General features: G+C 39.5%; 1 protein-coding gene across 1 annotated transcript in view; it reads right to left on the minus strand.

The window, feature by feature from the left end:
* Positions 1 to 1100: 1100 nt before the first annotated feature.
* The window catches only part of clcn7 (chloride channel 7), a 62695-nt gene continuing 42570 nt past the window's right edge, over positions 1101 to 21225 (minus strand). The window contains exons 20-25 of the mRNA XM_052022100.1: positions 17963 to 18048; positions 15890 to 16013; positions 14710 to 14784; positions 11429 to 11605; positions 8790 to 8870; positions 1101 to 2803 (exon numbers count right to left, since the gene is read on the minus strand). Of these exons, the coding sequence (XP_051878060.1) occupies positions 2717 to 2803; positions 8790 to 8870; positions 11429 to 11605; positions 14710 to 14784; positions 15890 to 16013; positions 17963 to 18048 (630 nt within the window). The 3' untranslated portion in view covers positions 1101 to 2716. The remainder of the gene's footprint in view (positions 2804 to 8789; positions 8871 to 11428; positions 11606 to 14709; positions 14785 to 15889; positions 16014 to 17962; positions 18049 to 21225) is intronic.

The following is a 21225-nucleotide window of genomic DNA, read 5'->3' on the forward strand; positions in this document are numbered from 1 at the left end:
CGCAGCAAGTTGCATGGGGTGGGAGGGGTCGGTCCTGCACAATGCAAGGGGGATAGGTACCGTTCATTGCAGCAATGGGTAAGTTTATCATCTGCCAGAGGGAGGTCGCACATTGTCGCGGTAAGCGGCTAATGGTGGCACCAGCCTGTGTTAAGCGGCAACCCCTCAGCTCCCCTGCTACACAACGACGAGGGCAGCCAGGTTACCTGCCGCCACTCATGGCGCCCCAGCTTTCCGAGCATCGCCTGCGGCGGCCTGGCGTCACAATGGGCTCCCCCAACGTGCATAAAGGCGCCCCCAGATGGTCTGTCCAGGCGTGTGCAGCTGGCTGCGTGGATCAGAGAGGTCAGGAGCGCTGGGCAGATAAATCTCTGCTCGCCCCATGACTGTGTGTTTTCAAAAATAAATCGGTTTTAGGTTTTGCTTCCATTACACTCCCTTAAATCTCCAAGTGAGTGAAATTATTTTCCTTTGACGAGCTTAGAATGTCATTTAATTATCCATTTCCCAACCAATTCCCCGGTTTGTTAATTCGTTCACAGAATGTAGGTTGCACTGGCAAGACTACCATTTGTTTGCATCTCTCATTGCTGTTGAACAGGATAACAGCTGAAGGCGGAAACAATTTAGAATCAACCACGTTACTGTGGGCCTGGAGTCACACATACCAAACCAGCTGCACGAGTAAAGAACACCAAGTTGCTGTCTTTACCACTAAACTTCCTTCACTCAGAGATTGATGAGCCTGTGGAATGTGGATTTGAACCCAGTCCATTTAATCAAAGGTTCTGATTTTGGCTGGTCAAGAGTTGTAAACAAAAATCTGGGAAATCTAAGTGTAGAATCTGGACAGCTGCAGATCTCATTCAGAGGTCACAAGATTGGCTGTTGTGGGCACTAGGGTATCATTTGGACAGCAGGCGAGGAGAGTGCAGGATGGAATACTCAGTTGTGATTCTTGCTCAAACACCAATCTCAGATTGCAAAATTTCAAATTAGAAAAGATTTATAGCCAACAGTCCCAACACAGGCTTAAAAAAAAACTGAATATATTTCATTGTTAAAACTTATAAATCTATATGAACACAACCGAATAGATTAAAAACTTAAACATTTATTTGTGCATGAAACAAAATTCACAATATTCCTTGAAGTTCATGAGCACAAAGATATCTTAAAACTTGAGAGAAAATATTTAAATAGTACCCAAGACTAAAACATGTTACTGTTTCATTCATATAGCCATCAAAGACTTAATGGTTCAGATGTTCATAAAGCAGAATAAAACAAAAAGTTAAGTATGATAAAATACAAGTCACCATAGATGGAAGAACATTGATTAGCTACAAAAGAACTAGTTTTGTCAAACCTTTTGTTGGTTAGTGGAACATTATTTTACTTTTTACTTGTGCCCATTATGTTGTGTCATTTATTTATTAATATCAATTTTTATGTAACATAACAAGTTAAATTCATTTGATCTTGTGTTAAGTGAGGTGTGCATATCAGCAGTTTGCCACAGCAAAATTTGCTGCAGATCAACATGATCACAGATAAGCTAATATCTTCTGTACTTACTCATTTTATCACTGCACAATTACATCTTCTACTACAGAAGTCCAAACTCTTTAAAAAAAAATTGCACTCTAGAAAACTCATCTGCCATCTCTTTGTACTTTTCACATCTTCTGACACAAGAGATTCATAAAATACAAAGTTAGATAATAGAATCTATGATCTAATGATTAAAATTGTAAATATAAATTCAACCCAATAAACACAAAATCTGAAAAAAATTTACAATGTGCTCAGGGTTAAGAGTGGTTTTGTGTAAATGCAATTTCTGGTGGCCATTCATACTTGTGACAAATACCCCAAAAGTTAGATTCTGATCTGCTCCCATCTGTACAGCAGCTAAGCTGTAGGAGATTCTTGCTAGGCCTTTGCCTTTATTAGTTGCAGTGCAATTCCAACTTGGTACATATATGTATTTTTAGAATCCACTGCTCACTTTTAGATTGTCTTTACATATTCATGTTTGGGAAAAGTCAGTACTCCTGCTTGGGGTTATACAGGAGAACTTATCATAGAGTAGAGTTCTGCAAGAATATGATAACTGCATGCATAGAGCTCTCATTTAGCTGTCCTTTGGCAAGTTGCACTTGCAAGATAATTACATTCTGTTGACCATACATCACAGATACCTTGATGAAATTCGTAGCTGCAAAGTGGAATCCAACTTGGCACCTATGCATGCACAGCAAGCTGTTATTTAGGCAATTGTTCCCTCACCATCTCCATTGCCTCCTAACTATTTGACTCTGAATAGCAGCAGAATTTTCAGAAAATAACAGAAGCTCCCCAAGACAAATGTTCCATTTCAACTAATCATATAGGAGACACATTATACATGTATTTTGCATACTTAATTCCCAAGTCCTAAAGTTTACAATGATCCAGAAAGAACAACAGAAAGCTGTGCAAGGCAAACATTTGTTCCAGTTAAAAAATATACAACTGTACAATTTTAAGTTACAACAAGTTACAGTGCAAACGATCAATTCTGGCACCCTTCCAGAAAATATCCTGGTGCACGAGGCTCCATTCACATGAAGTGCAAAAAAATGATGGCTGTATAAAAAATGTTTTAACTAGAATTTTTCAAAAGTTAAAATTCCAGCAAGTCAGAGTCTCCGAAGCAATGCATGCCATGAAATCACGTTTGTGCCATTTCAAGTTCCTCCAGTTGTCCTTTATGCAAACGATATCTGGCAAGATCTTTTCTGGTAACAATTCCAATTACCTATATGCAAAATATTTAGCACATTAATTTAGGCATTAAATCTGTTACTCAACACAAAACTGATTTATCAAACAGACTGATAATGGTTGACTTAAACCTTGAATTATATTTAATTAAAATACACTCCCAGGTTGTCTCTTTTGGAAGATATTTTAGAAAATTCTGTTACAACTCCATTTTCTTAATATTAAAAGGCATTTTTCTTTTCCTAGTAAACCTGATATCGGGTCTTAGATGTTGTCTAAATGCCGATCACTTTTTTTTAAACAGACATTTTCCTACTTCTTAATTCCCCAACTGAATCACAAACAGAATGCAGAAGGACAACAATATTTTTCTCAAAACTTATTTGTTTACGAGATATGGATGTCACTGGCAATGCTGACATTTGTCTATCCATGAATGAGGAGGCACTTAATGGTCCAGACTGAGTAAGGAGGGCAGATTTCCTTCCATGAAGGACATGGACGAACCAAATTTATTTTTAGAAATTACAGTTACTGTTAGTTACATTACAGTTCATGTTACTACAAATAGCCTTTAAAAAATATCAGAATTATATAGTTACTCGAATTTAAATTCCCCTGCTGTCCTGGTAGGATTCAAACTCTGTCTCCAGATCAATGACCCATAACTCTGGCCGCTGGTACAGTAACTTATTTATCACACTACCATACCGTATCTACCTGTATCAACATGCATCTGACATTTTTTGAAGGCAGTTTGAGAAAATATTTGAAGGGGTTCACTATGAATTAATAAGTTCATTATTTTACAAATGAACATATTAAACAAGGGACACATTAAGACTTAGCTAAATCTGGAAGTTTTTTTTTGACATTTATATATTGGGTAAGATTCTGTGTTGGGTAGCAAACAGCACCTTCAATTTAAAATAAAAGATCAACTCAGCTGTCAGTTGTGTCAGTGGGAAGTTGCAGAAGCCACTGGGAGGATTTTCAGAGGCAAGGCCTTTGCATCTTGAAAAGACCTTCTATGTCATAAGGGATGTGATCCATGATGGCCAGAACAAGCCCTGCCTACAGAAGACGCAAATATAACTGACAGGAGACACAAGAGACTGCACATGCAGGAACCTGATGCAACAGAAGAGGCGTTGGAGGAACTCAGCTGGTCAGGCAGCATCATGGAGGGAAATGGACAGTCAACATTTCGCGTCAAGACCCTTCATCTAGACTGGAAGAAAGGGGGAGACAGCCAGTAGAAAAAGGTGGAGGGAAGGGATGGAGCATGAAATGGCAGATGATAGGTGGATCCAGGTGAGGGGGGTGAGGGTGGGAATGATGTCAGAAGCTGGGAGGTGATAGGAGGAAGTGACAAAGGGCTGAAGATGATGGAGTATGATAGATGAGGACAGTGGAGCATGAAATAAACAGAGGGAGGTGAGGAGGGGGATCGGTGGGAGGAGTGTGCGGGTGTAGGCAGATGGAGAGGGAGAAGATGGGGGAGGGGAAAGACACATGGTGATGGGAGCCAGTTGGATCAGGAAGAGAGAAAAAGAAAATAAAAGGAAAAATAGGGGAAAGGGGACAGAGGGGGAGTGGTTACTGGAAGTTTGAGAATTCTATGTTCATGCTGCCAGGTTGGAGAGTGCCCAGGCAGAATACAAAGTGTTGTTTCTCTATTTTTCGTTTGGCTGTGACCTGGCAGTGGAGGAGGCCGTGGACAGACACAAATCTAACCAACAGCCCGCTACACCTTAGGCCTAGATATTGCCTGAACTGTCAAACAATCAAGAAGTGAATGTTTGACTCAGAGACATTCAAAAAGCTTTGGAAAACTTAAAAACTGAAAACCCTCCTCAAAAATACTTCAAATGTGTTTAGGATTGCCATAGTATTTTTTAAAAAAATATAACAAGCCAATTAGATATTGTTTAAAAGAAGAAAAATGTGGTAAATTAATAATTAACACAAGTATATTTAAAGTAGCATACTTTTGCCCGAGGCTCTCACAGTTGCTCCTTTCCATTCAAATCAATGGTAGAAGACCTCTTGCATCTCTTTTGACTGGACACAAAATTTTACAAGTGTAAAACCCAGGTTTAGGATGCTTGCTCAAGTTCCCCCTCCCACTTTGAGGGTTTTTAGGGTAGAAACAACATATTACCCAGCAGCAATTCACTCACAACATCTGTGAGATTTCTACATTCACACAGCATACCTAGAGATCCCAATGTCATGACAGAGAACGTTAAGAGTTTATCCCACAAAGTCCAGGTCAACAATTATACTCTCGCTTTTGCCTCCTCAACCTGATGAATGTTTGTGTTCATATCATTGCATTTAAAAACTTTTCTCCCTTGAAAACTCTTTCTGCATCTGATTGCTAGGGTATTTTAAAAATCTTCCTCTGCTCTCCTCAAGCATGTCCTGGCATTCAATATCATGGCTGATCTAATCATAACCTCAACTCCACTTACTGCCCATACCCCATTACCATTAACAATCCAAACATCTACAATCTCTAGCTTAAATACATTCAATAACTCAAGTTCCACTGCTCTCTGGGGTACTGAATTCCAAAGATTCACTACCTTCCATGTTAAGTGAACCACCCCTTTTTGGAAACTATTTCCCCTAATTCAACATTCTCTCAGCATCTACTTTGTCAATTCCCCTCAGAATCTTGTATGTTTTAATAAGGTCACTTGTAGCGGCCCGGACCCGCAGAACTCGAATCGCCATCAGCGGCCATGTGCGAGAGTGCGACATAGACTAACTGCAGGGCGGGCCTTCTGGCAGGGACCTCACATCACATCCGCCGGAGAGGCTCTTGGTTCCTTTTTGCGAGCGCGCGCGTGCTTTGTTTCAGTCAGTAAAGTGTGCTCCAGTCCAGCCTTCGCATCTCTGCGTTTTACTTTTCCACCACTCGCCACGTTCGGCTACATTTGGTGACCCCGATGCTCCCAGACAGCATCTGGAACCCGAGACATGAACCTCGACCACTCGCACACGCAGTCTCACTCAAGCTCCCGACTTTCTGGGCTGCTCAACCCCACATTTGGTCCGAGCAGGCTGAGGCCCAGTTCAGTATCCGAGGCACTACAGCCGACGCCACACGGTACTACTACGTGGTCAGCGCGCTTGACCAGGACATGGCAGTCCGGATCATCGACTTCCTGCACCATCCACCTACGGAGGACAGGTACACTAAGATCAAGGCACTCCTCCTCCACACTTTCGGACTCTCCCGCCGCGAACAAGCCACGCAGCTTCTGCGCATGGACAGCCTGGGCGACCGCAAGCCATACGAGCTGATGGACGACATGCTGGCGCTCATGGATGGCCATAAGCCCTGCCTCCTAGTCGAGCAGCTGTTCCTCGAGCAACTGCCAGAGGACATTCGCCTCCTCCTCGCGGGTGAAGATTTCAGTGACCCGCCCGGCCTCTCAGCCAGGGTGGACATTTTGTGGCAGAGTAAGCAGCAGGGAGCAGCTTCCATCTGCCTAACCACGACAGCGCAGCCTAAGGCCAAGACCTCACAACCAAAACTGCCGAGACCCACGGGGGACAAAGATGAGGGTTCGGACCAATGGTGCTTTTACCAGAGGTGGGGGTCAAACGCGCGCCGCTGCCGTCCACCGTGTGCCTTTCCAGGAAGCACCAGAGCCGGCCGTCGCTAGTGGTTTCGACGGCTGGCCATCGCGACAGCCTCCTGTTCCTCTGGGACCGACACTCCGGGCGACATTTCCTGGTGGACACTGGGGCCGAGATCAGCATCCTTCCCCCCTTAAACATGGACACCCATACCGTGGCCCCAGGCCCCGACCTCACCGCCGCAAATGGCACCACTATCCGGACATACGGCTCACGTACCATCCCACTGCGTTTCGGCCCCAGCTGTTTTACCTGGACCTTCACAGTAGCAGTGATGTCGTGGCCGTTACTAGGGGTGGATTTCCTATGGGCCAACCGTCTTCTGGTCGACCTGAAAGGCCAGTGTTTGGTCCAAGCCGAGACTTTCACAGTGGACTGCCTCAAACCAGCGCATTTGGACATCAGGCAGCCTGTGAAGGTGCCCTCACTGCGCTGGCAGGGCAGGCCACCCAAGAGGGACACACAGACTGGGGGTCCCACACCCCCATTGGGCAGTTCTTGGGGGGGGGGGGGGGGGTTGTGGCCCAGACCTGCAGAACTCAAACTGCCATCAGCGACCATGGGCGCATGCGCAGGAGCACGACGTAGACTAACCGCGAGGCGGGCCTTCCGGCAGGGACCTCACGTCACATCTGCCGGAGAGGCTCTCGGTTCCTTTTTGCAAGCGCGCGCGCGCTTTGGTTTCAGTTAGTAAAGTGTGCTCCAGTCCAGCCTTCGCGTCTCTGCGTTTTACTTTTCCGCCACACACCGCGTTCGGCTACACACTTCCCATTCTTTTAAATTCCAATGATCAAAGACCCAATTTGCTCAATCATTCCTTATCAGATAATCCTTTCACCTCAGCATATGCTTCCTTAAATAAGGAAACCAAAACTCTATGCAATACTCCAAGTATGGAATCAACAACATTCTGTACATGAGAAACAAAGGACTGCAGATGCTGGAATCGAGATGAAAAAAACAAGATGCTGGAAGAACTCAGCAGGTCAGGTAGCATTTGTGGAGAAAAGCACACGGTCAATGTATTGGGTCAGGACCCTTCTTCAGGGGAAGCTCAATAAATGGGGGTCCTGACACTGTACATTTCTGACAATACTTCCCTACTTTCGAATTCAATTCCTTTTGCAATTCAAGGCCAATATTCCATTCACCCTCCAAATTATTTGTTGGACCTGCACACTAACTCTGTGTTTTGCAGACAAGATTGTCCCAGGTTTCTCTGTAAGGCAGCATTATGTAGCCTCTCCATTTAAACTGTATAGCTTTTCAGTTCCTTCTACCAAAGTGGATATCTTCTGATCTCCCACATTATATCCACCTGCCATATTTTTGCCCAAACCCCTTTGCTGACTGTGGATCCTCTTCATTATCTTTGTATTGTCAACATATCTGGCTACAATATATTCAATTCCTTTATCCAAGTTATTGATGTAGACTATCAATATATGGGGCCTCAGCACTAGCAGCTCACCAGTTATGGAATCAAGGTTACTCAAACCTCAGTAGTCAAGCTGCAGCATGCATAAGATGCATGCATTTGGGCAGACTTCAAGGCCGAGCTCCCAACATATGACAGAGTATTCCTTATACTCAACATCCAAAAGTCAAAAGCTCTCCATCAACCTGCCTCTGTTTTGCCACACTGTGCTACAACAATAAATTTTTGTAGCGAGAACCTGGAAAACATGGATCACTTTCCTCAATACTAGGGATGTTGATTTGGGATAGGCTGCTGACATTGGGTTTGCTTATCATTCCATAAAATATGGAAGATTTCATTATTTCGGGAGGCATCTCTCAGTGAAGGCAGATAAAGAGGGTGAAATTCACCAACACCTTCAATGTCCCAGAACAACCTGAAAACTCACAAAACTAAGTGGAAGTAAATCATCCTCAATCCCAAGAGATTACCCAAGAAAAAAAACAATTTGCCAATCTGAAAATAATTCATTAAGCTCAATTGTGTGTTTTCAGTTAGTTGGCCAATTATCTGTGTTAGCATATTACCCCAAATCCACAAGTTCTGTTACGTAACACTTCAGCCTGTGTTGTTTAGAAATCCAAATACACGATGCCCACAGGTTTCTCTCTATTTGTAGCTGAGTATCTGAGACCAGGGAGTTACCAATACCAAATGGAAGGTATTGATTGATGAGAAGCAATCCAATATTGTTTATTGCTTATCACTGATAAAACAGCACTGACATATGACCATTCTTCAGCTAGGTTTTTTACCTCTGAATTAACTCTTAACACAATTTTAAAAGCACATTTTCCCCCAAGTACTTTCAGCAGAAATTTGTCACTAAATTACCAAACATGACACTCCAGTTAACATCTTTTCCAGTATAATTTAAACCACTCACCCCATTGGATCCATCACAAATCACCAAGTGTCTCAAGCCAAGAGCACGAAACAATCTGAAGACCCTAGGCAGAGATGCCTCCTTTTAAAAAAAACAAATATTGGATTTAAGCTTGTAAACCTACTGCTGAATTTGAGCTTCTTTGTGAGCACCCTAACCCAGTGTGAACAAGGTTATATTGAAATTATACGTAAACTGATAAAATAGGCACAAATCTGCATATTGGGGATGATCTTCCATTGGCCTGTGATCACCAGACATCTTCTCAGCAAGGCTCCAGGCACAGCCTTCTGCTAGAAGGTCAGCAACCAGCACACCAGAGAAGCTGCTCTAACAAGAACAGCATAGATAGTGGTGAGCATTTCCTAATGATAGTTGCCAGGCTAAGTGGGCTATAATTTCCTGGTTTTGGTCTCCCATTTTCTTGAGTAAAGGCATTAGATTTTCAAATCTGCTGGGTTCTTTCCTGAATCTAGAGAATTTTGGAAGGTCACAACCAAAGTATCCACTATCTTGACATACCACTTCTTTTAAGACCTTAAGGTTTAGGCCATTAGGTCCAGGGATGTCAATCTTTAGTCCCATTAATTGACTTCTCCAGCGATGATGATTGCTCTAATTTCTTCAGCAACCCAACCCCCACTTTTTTTGCTCCCCAATTTTCTAATATTATTGGGGTGCTTTATTTCATTGAGTAGATACGAAAAAAAATCGAAGTTTCTGCCATTTTCATTTCTCCCCCATTATGAATTTTCCAGGGAAGAACACTTAGTCTAGTTTCTGGAGATGCAACAGTCTGCAGATGCTGCAATCTGAAGGAAAAAATAAACTGCTGGAAGAATTCAGGTCAAACAGCATTTGTGGAGGCAAAGGGATGGTCACTATTTCGAGATGAGTCCTTGCACCTTGACTAATAGAATGATAGCCATATATAGAAGAGGGAGGGGTGAGACAGAGGCTGGTAGGTGATAGGTGGAACCAGATGAGGGGACATGATGGGCAGATGTAACCAGGTGGGAGGGAAGGAGGGGGGAGCGTTGAGACAGAGGTTGGTAGTGATAGGTGGAATCACATGGGTGTGGTGGTTTAGAAGACCAGGCAAAAATGGAACTAGGTGAGGGTGGGATAGGGACAGAGGCTGGTAGATAGAATCAGAGAAGGGAGGGATGATGGGCAGATTGAACTAGGTGGAAGAGGAGGAGGACAGAGAAGGTGAATCAAGGAAGAAGAAACCCAGGTGGCTAGGTATGTGGGTGATGAGCAAATTGAATCAGGTGGGGCAGGGTAATGAGTCCTGGTTTGAGGGGAGGAGAGATGGAAAAGGTGAACAAAGGGGGAGTGGATTACCTAAAATTAGAAAATTCAATGATCATACCTTTGGGCTGTAGGCCACCCAAGTGGAATATGGGGTATTGTTCTTCTAGTTCAAGTTTGAACTCACTGTGGCAGTGGAGAAGCCTGAGGATAGGCAGGCCAGTGTGGGAATGGGAAGGGGAGTTGAAATGACATGCAACCGGAAGCTCAAGATGGCTGTTGTGGACTCCGCAGAAAGGTTACCTAGTCTACGTTTGGTCTAGCTGATATAGAGGAGGCCACATTACAAGCACCGAATGCAATAGTCCAAGTTGAAGAAGGTGCATGTGCTTCTCCCTTGGTTCACATTTTTATCCCCTCCCCATTTGTTTCCAACAGCCCATCTCTTCCCACCTTCCCCCACCCCCCGGCTTATCTGTTTCCACCTATCACTTAGAATCCTGTCTCACTTTTCCCTCACTTTTATATACTGGCTCTCTTCCGTCTACAATCATGATGCTGCCTGACCTGTTGAGTTCTTCCAGCAGTTTATTTTTTTGTTTAATCTCTGCCTTTTTATATACCCTCAGGAGCACTTGCATTCTGTTTTCTATAATTATTTTCTCCTCTGTTTTATTAAAATGCAAGTACAGAAGTAATGCAGTGATCAAATACAAGAATTACAAATCTGGTGTGAAAGATGTAGAGAAAGAGGACGATGATAGCAATTGCAGAAGGATTAGGATCAAGGAGCAAATTTCAGTTCAATATCTAATGTGTTGGACAATGGTCAAAGAGTTATGTTAAGTATAGATTAAATGTACTTGAATTAACACAGGAAGACTTAGAAAAGCACCCAAGAATAAAAGGTAAGCAAGATTCTTTCACTGCCTTAATAAAAAGTCAAAGCACTTTAAGAAAGATTCATCAGCAACACAAGTCTGTAGAAAGTACAATTACACTCATTATATGGTGCACTGGCAGTTTAAAGTTCTTATAGCTAAAAGCAATGCAGTGACAAAAGAATAACAACCAAACCTCTTTCAAGTGCAAGGAGTGAGCTGTGAACAAAGATCAATTTTTATGTCAAATATTAATAAGTCAGCATATCTGCTTTAACAAAAATTGCAAAATCTAATGATTAGAGTACAAGAAAGATGAGCCCATTGAGAAAGAAGCGCAAATTCAATTCATCTCGAAGGTCAACGTAATTGTTGGGTGCAGGAACTTAAAATAACACATTATTAAACTATGACAAAACTTTATATAACACATTGTTAAAAAAGTATGATTTGAAAGATCAACTAGACAATACAAATGTAAGACAGCAGTTTAAGATTCATTACCCCAGGCACACTATATGGGGTTGGGTTCATGAATTCTGTCAAGTCCATTGTACAATGTCGCTCATCCTGCGATACATGTATAGACTGGATAGGAGGGAATCTTGGGTACGCATCTCTGAAATCCTTAAGTTGAAGCTTCCTTTGTGTCAAGTTTGAGTTTGCCCTTTCCACAAACACCTGAAATAGTGAAAATAAAATTAAAGCCAAGTTTTAATCATAATTGTTATCTTCAGAATTATAGACATTATCCTTATTAAAAGAAAATAATAGTTAGATTAAATTAAAATGAGATCAGCATTTCCCAGAAAGCTTCATCATTCAGAAACTATAACTTAAGATTAGTTGTACTTTATTTCTTGAGAAATTTGGGTGAAAATAAATTACACTGGATTTATGCCAAAATATCATTGAGTACAATATTCTTCCTTCACATCACCTCAGAAAGTTTCTTGAGGTTGCACTTGTTTTGAATGGACATAAATTTACACCTACAACTTCTGGAACAGCAGACCCAAAGTCACTAGTTAGGATGTGTGGTTTTGGAAACTTGGCAGCAAGACAGAAATCAATGATGTTCCATATCTCTGCTTTCCAGAAAACTACAGGCTGGTGTTCCTGCTCTTTTCTATGCTACATCAGCCAAGTTCAGCTGGTAGCTTGCCCACTTGTATCAGGTGGCTTTGTACAAGATGTTGGCGAGGCTGCACTTGGAATATTGTGTTCAGTTTTGGTCACACTGATACAGCAAAGATACCATGAAGCTGGAAAAAATGCAGAAAAGATTTACGAGAATGTTGCCAGGACTCAAGGGACTAGGTCATCAGGGAAAGGTTGGGCAGGACAGGACTTTATTCCTTGGAGCATAGGAGACTGAGGGGTGATCTTATAGAGGTGTATAAAATCATGAGGGGCATAGATAATGTGAACATAGAACATTACAGCACAGTACAGGCCCTTCGGCCCACAATGTTGTGTCGACATTTTATCCTGCTCCAAGATCTATCTAACCCTTCCCTCCCACATAGCCCTCCATTCCTGTATCATTCATGTGTCTATCTAAGAGTTTCTTAAATGTCCCTAATGTATCTGCCCCCACAACCTCTGCCGGCAGTGCATTCCATGCACCCACCACTCTCTGTGTAAAAAAACTTACCTCTCACATCCCCCTTATATCTTCCTCCAATCACCTTAAAATTATGCCCCTTCGTGTTAGCCATTTTCACCCTGGGAAAAAGTCTCTGACTGTCCACTCGATTTATGCCTCTTATCATCTTGTACACCTCTATCAAGTCACCTCTTGTCCTCTTTCTCTCCAAAGAGAAAAGCCCTAGCTCACTCAACCTATCCTCATGAGACATGCTCTCCAATCCAGGCAGCATCCTGGTAAATCTCCTCTGCACCCTCTCTAAAGCTTCCATATCCTTCATATAATGGAGGCAACCAAAACGGAACACAATACTCCAAGTGTGGTCTAACCAGAGTTCTACAGAGCTGCAACATTACCTCACGGCTCTTGAACTCAATACCCTGACTAATGAAGGCCAACACACTACAGGCCTTCTTAACAACCCTATCGACCTGTGTGGCAATCTTGAGGGATCTATGGACATGGACCCCAAGATCCCTCTGTTCCTCCACACTGCTAAGAGTCCTGCAATTAACCTTGTATTCTGCCTTCAAATTCAATCTCCTGAAGTGTATCACTTCACACTTTTCCAGGTTGAACTGCATCTGCCACTTCTCAGCCCAGGTCTGCATTCTGTCAATATCCTGTTGTAATCTACAGCAACCTTCTACACTATCCACAACACTACCAACCTTTGTACCATCAGCAAACTTACTAACCCACCCTTCCACATCCTCATCCAAGTCATTTATAAAAAGAGCAGGGGTCCCAGATCCCTGTGGAACACCACTGGTCACCAACCTCCAGGCAGAATATGCTCCATCTACCACCACCCTCTGTCTTCTAATGAGCAAGCCAATTCTGAATCCACACAGCCTAAATTTCCCTGGGTCCCACACCTCCTGACTTTCTGAAGGCACTGTCTTTTTCCACAGGATTGGGGAAATCAGTAACTAGAGGGCATTGGTTTAAGTTGAGAAGGGAAAGATTTAATAGGAACCTGAGGGGCAACTTTTTCACACAGAGCATGGTACATATATGGAATGAGCTGCCAGGGGAAGTGATTGAAGAAGGTACAATAGCAACACTTAAATGACATTTGGACAGGAGGAGGGATATGGGACTAGCTTAGATGGGCATCTTGGTTGGCATAGAAAAAATGGTGTGAAGGGCCTGTTTCTGTGCTGTACGACTCTATGACACTAAGATTTTAGCAGACGATCTCTGTTGACACTAATAATGCATTGTTGAAGTGGCTGAGACACTAAACCATGACTGTTCAGGTGGATATTAAGTGATTTGCTTGGAATTTTGCTAATACTTGGACAAGACAGTTCTCCCAAACACTACCTTCAAGAAAAAAAAATCTAGTCATTTAATCTCACAGATGTCAAGCGCATTTTACTCTTAATAAAAGATGCCTGTTGCATTCATCAATGCATAATTCTTGAACTTCAAATTAATCCATCTCAAGTACTCTTGCCCATCTAACAAGTCAACATGGTCCCATAAGAGTGCATGCCTTTCACAGTCAAATAACAAATATTTGAAAAGAAAAACAATTTTTTTGTACATTTTCATGTGATTTTGACTCCAATATTGAACAGAGCACAAACAAATCAACGAACCTGCGATCTAGGAATAGCAAGTCAGCTGCTGAGCAGATCAAATCACTGAGTTCTAACATGCAATAGCCCTAACTACAGTACTTTCTTGGTTTCAGTGTGACTGGTATGTGACTGAAGTTATTCTACTCTAAAATTTGAAATTAAGACAATAAATAGCACATTAGAGCTTTAATTTGAAATAGAGTAGAATCTGACTACATTACACTAAAACTGCTCCATCTGACTGCTGGAGAAACATTTACATCCTATGAAAAGTGAATGCAACTCTATTCATTCTCTCTTCCACTCTGTAAAACAATCACATATTTGAAATACCACCATTTAACAACTGACATTTTAATCCATGTTTAATTTGGGTAGACTTGCAAAAATACTTAATACTTAAAGGTGAATTATAATCACAAAAATTCTGAAGGATGTATATACTCCATCCTCTTCTAAGATGAAAACAAATCAATGTATTTCTAGCATTTCATTTTCATTTCTGATTAGTAATATTTCCAGTTTTACTCTTTTTGAAAGATTACCTTATGTTTTAGGAGGACAATTAACTGGGATCGTAATATTAATCCGCATAGTCTTCCAACATTATCATATTCAGGCTGAAAAATGAAAGCATTTCATAATTATATACAGTTCTGTGTGGAAATTTAAATTAGTGAACAAGAACAGCAGTTCAAAACACTATTTATTACTCTCTTTTCCAGTTTTCAGTGGTGTTTATGAGAAACAGTAACAATATCGTTTATCTAACAAAATGCCGGATCATGAATTTGTATTCCATTTCAGCAAAATGAAAGTAGGTCCAGAAAAATAACCAGCTTCATAGATAAAGAAATCAAGCTATGTGGCTGCTAGAAACAAATACAGAAAGAAGTAAATTGACAAGAGAGTCAAAACACACTTGCATTGGAAAAACAAACAACCACTCTCTTGGGTACATCAGGTTTTCCATATGAAGTATCTCAATTTCTCTGGATTTAATAAACAGGTGTCACATGAATTGTTAAAAACTTGAACTACAGCATATCCAAGATGATTCAATTGCATTTGGCATTACAAACAGTCCTACAAAATACCTAATGTTACCATGCAGCAAGTTGCTGCATCAAGCCAAGAGGCCAAAAGAAAGCAATTTTCTTTCATCAGAGGGAGGAGACAAAAAATGCAAAATAATTATTCTGGTCACTCCAGTCACAATCCTTGATTCCCTTGCATCACAAAGATCATCTGGGTGTGAATTTACCATCAAAATAATGTACAGTATCTTAAGGAAAAGGATATCAAGGTAAGGATGGAAAAAGGGAAAACCACAGCTGTTGATCTTGTGCATTTACAAGGGCTTAAAATAATTTGAAAAGGAGTAATTAATTACAGACAGATGTTGATAACTGCACACCAATTCAACAACTTAATGAAGGATCTCAATAATGATTTTATTCAAAGACTTGGCTTGCTTAAGAATCAGGACTCCCTCTTAATGTGAGACATGACTCTATTCTTTCAGTATATTTTGCTTGCACATATTAAGACACCATTACTGTTACTCAGTTTTATAAAATTAGATTGCTACATCACAATTAAAGGCATTGTTTTTTTATTACATTCATTGTTTTTTATTACATTCTAGTCATCACTATGTACCTTTTTGCATGCTCTGTATAAATTATGTAAAGCAAAATCTATAATATTTTAATATTTGCATACCTCATGATTCTCATCAACCACTGGAAATCCATTATGATTAGTTGTCGTGTCACTGAGAATGTCCACAATGCGTCCAACCTTCTCTAGTCGTTTGAAACAAGTGACTGGGTAACTCATCACTTCACTAAAATTGAATAATGCATTTGATATTAAAATGCACTTCCATTATCATTTTATCGTGCGACATAATTCACCTCATATACAAAATTGGAACTAGAGCAGTTTTCCTTTCCCGTCCATGAAACCAACACTAACAGGATTTTAGTATGCAATAGTCTAGAGTATAAAATAAGTAAATAAAAATAAACAAACAAAAACAATCTAAAACCAAAATGAAAAACTGAATATTCAAAATTTTCTCTATTCTCAAGTATCTGGAGCAAAAATAGCTCTAGGCATTAAATATAAAATGTGCATTTAACCCTACATTTGTAGTTCACATTAAAAGTACAATAATATCATTAAGTATTATAGAGAATGAATGAACCAATAGAGCACCCAAAAAAGGAGCTTCACATTGGACAAGAGAATCAGGACAACTTCATAGCCTTTTTGCCCATCAAAATGGATGTGCAACATTAACTTGGAATTTGCATCCAAACATTTTAAAAATTTCACACATGAAATGCTATTGAATAATGTCTACAAGTTTTTTATAAATCAAAAGAACAAGGTTTAATGTAACCACCACTAATCTGCAAGTCAAACATTATTAATTTGTTAAAATTCTTTGAAGAGACAATTAAGAGCCATCCAGCAGATTAAATTTGGTTGTACACATGGAAGGTAATTGATAAAGTTCTGTATGCAAAGTAAAATTAGGTGAATATACTGAAAAGGAGAAAAAAGAATAGTAGGCAAAGAAGGACCTCCCAAATTAACTTACAGCCAATTTACTATCTCTGCTGTACATCAGTGCTGTAATGTAATAATGGTTAACAAAAGCTAAAACTAGCTGAAGTTTATCCAGTTTAATACAAAGCATTTTTCATTTAAGTGCTTCACAGATACCAAAATACTTTAATGGTGTAATCACTAGTTTAACATAGGTAAGTGCAACAGCCAAATGTTGTTGTTTTTGGAAACCTGCTGTGCTATAAAACTGATCAGGTTGGCTGCTTTTGTGATGTGAGACAGACAAACGTTGACATGATTGCTACCTTAAGTAGCATCCTGAGAAAACAGGCATGACATCAGATTATTATATCTGAAAGACACCATTTCCAATAGTGCTACACTCCATTGGTGCTGTGCTGTTCAAGTTTAATATATAATGGGATAAGAAAACTAAAATCCTAATCAGATACTTCCCAAAAATATAATAAACATTTTTGATAAGTAATTTATGCATATGGTTCAAATGCAAATGAGCATCCTAGCTATTAGTCAATATTTTTCTTACAGTCTAGCAGAGATATTTACCCAAATCCACCCATCCAGAAACCAGGCACATTACTCCTATATTCCTACTACCCTCAACTACAGAAAGCCAATGCAGGAATTTGCATCAGTTATCTTATGGAAAAGAATAGGCAAGATGTAGTGAGTGCACATGCATACAAGATGAGAAATATTACATTAGGCATACAAAAATTTGGAAGATTTTGTCAAATTTTAAATTCCATGCCCCCACGTCTTCAAGAAAGAATACTTTTCGGACAAACCTACATTTACATCAATTAGCTGATTGTATAGAAACAACATAACACTAGATTCATAAAAGGTTAAAATTGCAACTGGTTCTAATAACCTATCTTTGCTGCATCCTCAGCAACTGTATATTTCAATATATACCGCTTAATTTCATTAACAGGACTTTAATAACAATGAGAAACCACTGATTCTTTTTTATATAAAAAAAAGGATTTTGACAGAGCCCACTCCTTGCTTTTAAATTTAAAGAAAATACAATACTTGAAACAAGGATTCAAATGACAGCACAGAAATATTCAGATTCACAAATTATTTATGCGAAATGTGAAGCAGTAAAGCCACAGATATGTAACTGACAGTTCTCGCTATTGATGATGTAGGAGTAACTCCTACTACAAGGGACAAACTGGCCAATCTTACCGTGCGGTTAAAGTATGAGATTTTTCAGGAGGCTCCCAACCAAGGAAAGGGACACTCTGCAGCTTAATGTGAATATCATACAGTCCCTAAGACCAAAAAAAAATTTAGTTGTTAAACTTTAATTTATACAACCAAATTCTACTTTATAGCGATGGAGCTCAAATGTAGGATTAGTTATTGCATTGTTTAAATCATCGCGCACCTCCTTAGTTTGTTTAAGAACTGCAACACATGCTTTCAAAGTTAATCTTTTTCTGCCAAGTCTTCCAAGGCCAATACAGAGGCAAAGTACTGCAAATGTTGCAAATCAGAAGTAAACTCAAAACACGGAAACATTCAGGAGGTCAGGCTAATTCCTGGGATGAGAGGGTTGTCCTTTCAAGAGAGGCTAGACAGTTTTGGTTTGTATCCCTTTGAGTTTAGAAGAATGAGGAGTAACCTTATTCAAACATGCAAGATCGTAAGGGGGCTGAACAGGTAGACGTTGAGATGTTGCCAACAGTGGGAGAGACATAAACAAGAGGACATAGCTACAAAATAAGGGGCTGGTCATTTAGAATTGAGGTGTATGGAAATTTCTTTTCTCATAAAGTAATGAATCTCTGGAATACTCTGCCCTGCGGGTGGTAGAGACCAGATCATTAGATATATTTAAGGTGAAGATAGATAATTCCTCGATCTTTCATGTATTTAAGGGTTGATGGGAATGACACAGAAGAATTGAGGCCAGCATAGATCAGCCATGATCATACCAAATGTGGGGCAGGCTTGAGATGCCAAGTGGCCTACTCCTGCTCTTATTTTCTAGAGTTCTCGCATCTGTCAACAGAGAAATAAAGCTGAAATTTCAAACTAATGACCATTTATCAGAACCTGTTCGATTAAAGGTCACTTAATCGAAACAAGTGATTTGAAACGATAACACTCTCTCTCTTCACATATGCTCCCAACCTACTGACTAATTCCTGAATTTTCCATTTTTTTTAAATCAAAATTTCCTAATTAATGCAATAAGGTTTAATTTTTACATTCCCTGCCATTCAGTATGATCATGGCTGATCTATGCTGGCCTCAACATTTCTTCTATGCAGTTCCCCATAACCCTTCAGCACAAAAGCTTGTCAACAAGCAATCAGTGTTGCAGATACTAATTAAAATACAAAAGTGAGATATCAAAATATAATTTAACAGCATTAACATTAAATTCAAAGTCAATGGAACACATAAATGAACAAGCAGCAAACTTTCAAAAATATATTGTTAGGTGCAAGGAAGTAGAAATTACTGAGTGAATTTCAAGACTAAGAAAATCATTGTCAGGAGCACTAAAGTAGAATATAATTAGGAAATTAAAAAAGTGGTTTTAGCCCGTAAAAAGATGACTCATGCTCATTGGTTTGTAGGATTAAGATGCTTGCCTTCCAAATAAAAGCCATCAATTTTTATTTAATGTTCGATAACAATTCATTTTTAAATCAGAAATAAGATAAGTCATTATGAATTAGAGAGAATTCGATAACTCTGGCTGCAATGTAACAAATGAGATAAAGAGAATCATTATGTGACTTGCTGGACCATTTCAGAGGGAACAGTCAGCCTTAAGGATTGGGAGATGTACCTAGGTCAGAATGACAAGGATGGTAGATTTTCTTCCCTAAAGGATGGATGTAAGTGATCTACATAGGACTTTAAGTTGATCCAGTAATTTCACAATCATCAATTCTAGTTTCAAGTAAATTTAATTTCTCCAGCAATTTTCTTATAATACAAGAGTGACTACACTTCAAAAATAGTTTATTAGCTGGAGGCAAGCAGGGCATCTTAGAAGAAACCAGAGAAGTTTTTTGTTCTTCTAAATGTTACCTTGAAATTGATTAACAAGAAGCTCCATAACAAAATATTATCAAATACCAGATATTTGAGGGTAGCATAGACCTTCTATTGTTTTGTTCCATTATGGACTAGGAAATCCTGAGACCTGGATGAATGATTTAGACACAGGTGTTCCAATGGTAGCTAGAGAAAGCCATTTAGTTCAACATAATCAAAAATGGGCAATGAATGCTTGCCTTGCCACAGATCCTCATATTCAGTAACTAGGGGGAAAAATGGGAATGATAATGACTTTAATTAATAAAATGTGGAAGTAGTAACCAAGCCAAGGAAACATTTAGTAAGGCAAATCGTTAAGCCATTTAATTTCACAGCAAGTATATGATAGGAACTATGGCTATAGTTAGCTTCACATGCTCAAAAATCAGTTCAACTTGTTTTTATATATAAACATAATGAAACAAATATGCCACACCTTCCCATTTCGGTAGGTCATCTTACTTCATTTAAACAGAATAATTCTAAATTGATTTTTGGCTTTTTGGCTTACCAAACCCAAACTTTCCATCATTGCATTCTGCTCCCCATGGTCATTTTTAAATTGTTTTCATAGCAAAAAGACAGCAAGATTTACTAAAACAATGAATGTTATTTTTTTTTATTGACTGTTGAAGCAAGACTGATTCACTATTTACTGACCTTGACGAAACAACTTTGCAGTCAACTTTCCTTATGCCTTTTTTGTTTAAATATGTGAAAAAAAAATGCGCTTTATAACACAGAATCAAAGAATAGTACAGTTCCTTGATAAGGTCATTTTACTATATCAACTCTAGTGAGCTAACAGAAGTCACCCCATCCCAATCTTTCCCCACAAATTTGTATTTTTCTCCTTCAAGTATTTATCTAATACTGTTCTGAAGGTTATGGCTACATTACTTTCCCTGACCTTTTCAGTGCAATAGCAACTTTCTATTGAATGTGTTTCTCTCATGCTGTTCTTTAACTGATCAGTTAATCTGTGTTCTTCAGTTACCAAACCTTCTGCCAATAAAAACAGCTTCTCCTCATTTAAGCCATTAAAACTATTTATGATTTGGAACACTTCTATCAAGTATTCACATAACCATCTCTGGGCAAAGGGCAACAACACAGCTTCACTTCATAAGCTCCTCATTATATTTGCCATAATGTTAAATCTCTCCTGAACTCTCGAGAAACAGTACAAAAAAATGTTTTTCCAAAATACTGTCTGTAGAAAAATATTCAAACTCCAAAATATAAAAGGAACATTAGTTATAAATAGCAACAGTAATTTATCCAAATAAAAAATATTAAATACTTTGAAAGATTTAAAATGATATTATGCGCTAACGTTCAAGGTGTTTTCTCTAAGTAGTGCTGAAAAAAAACTAGAATTCAAACCAACA

This window comes from Pristis pectinata, chromosome 8 (genome assembly GCF_009764475.1).
Source record: "Pristis pectinata isolate sPriPec2 chromosome 8, sPriPec2.1.pri, whole genome shotgun sequence".
NCBI classification, from domain to species: Eukaryota; Metazoa; Chordata; class Chondrichthyes; order Rhinopristiformes; family Pristidae; genus Pristis; species Pristis pectinata.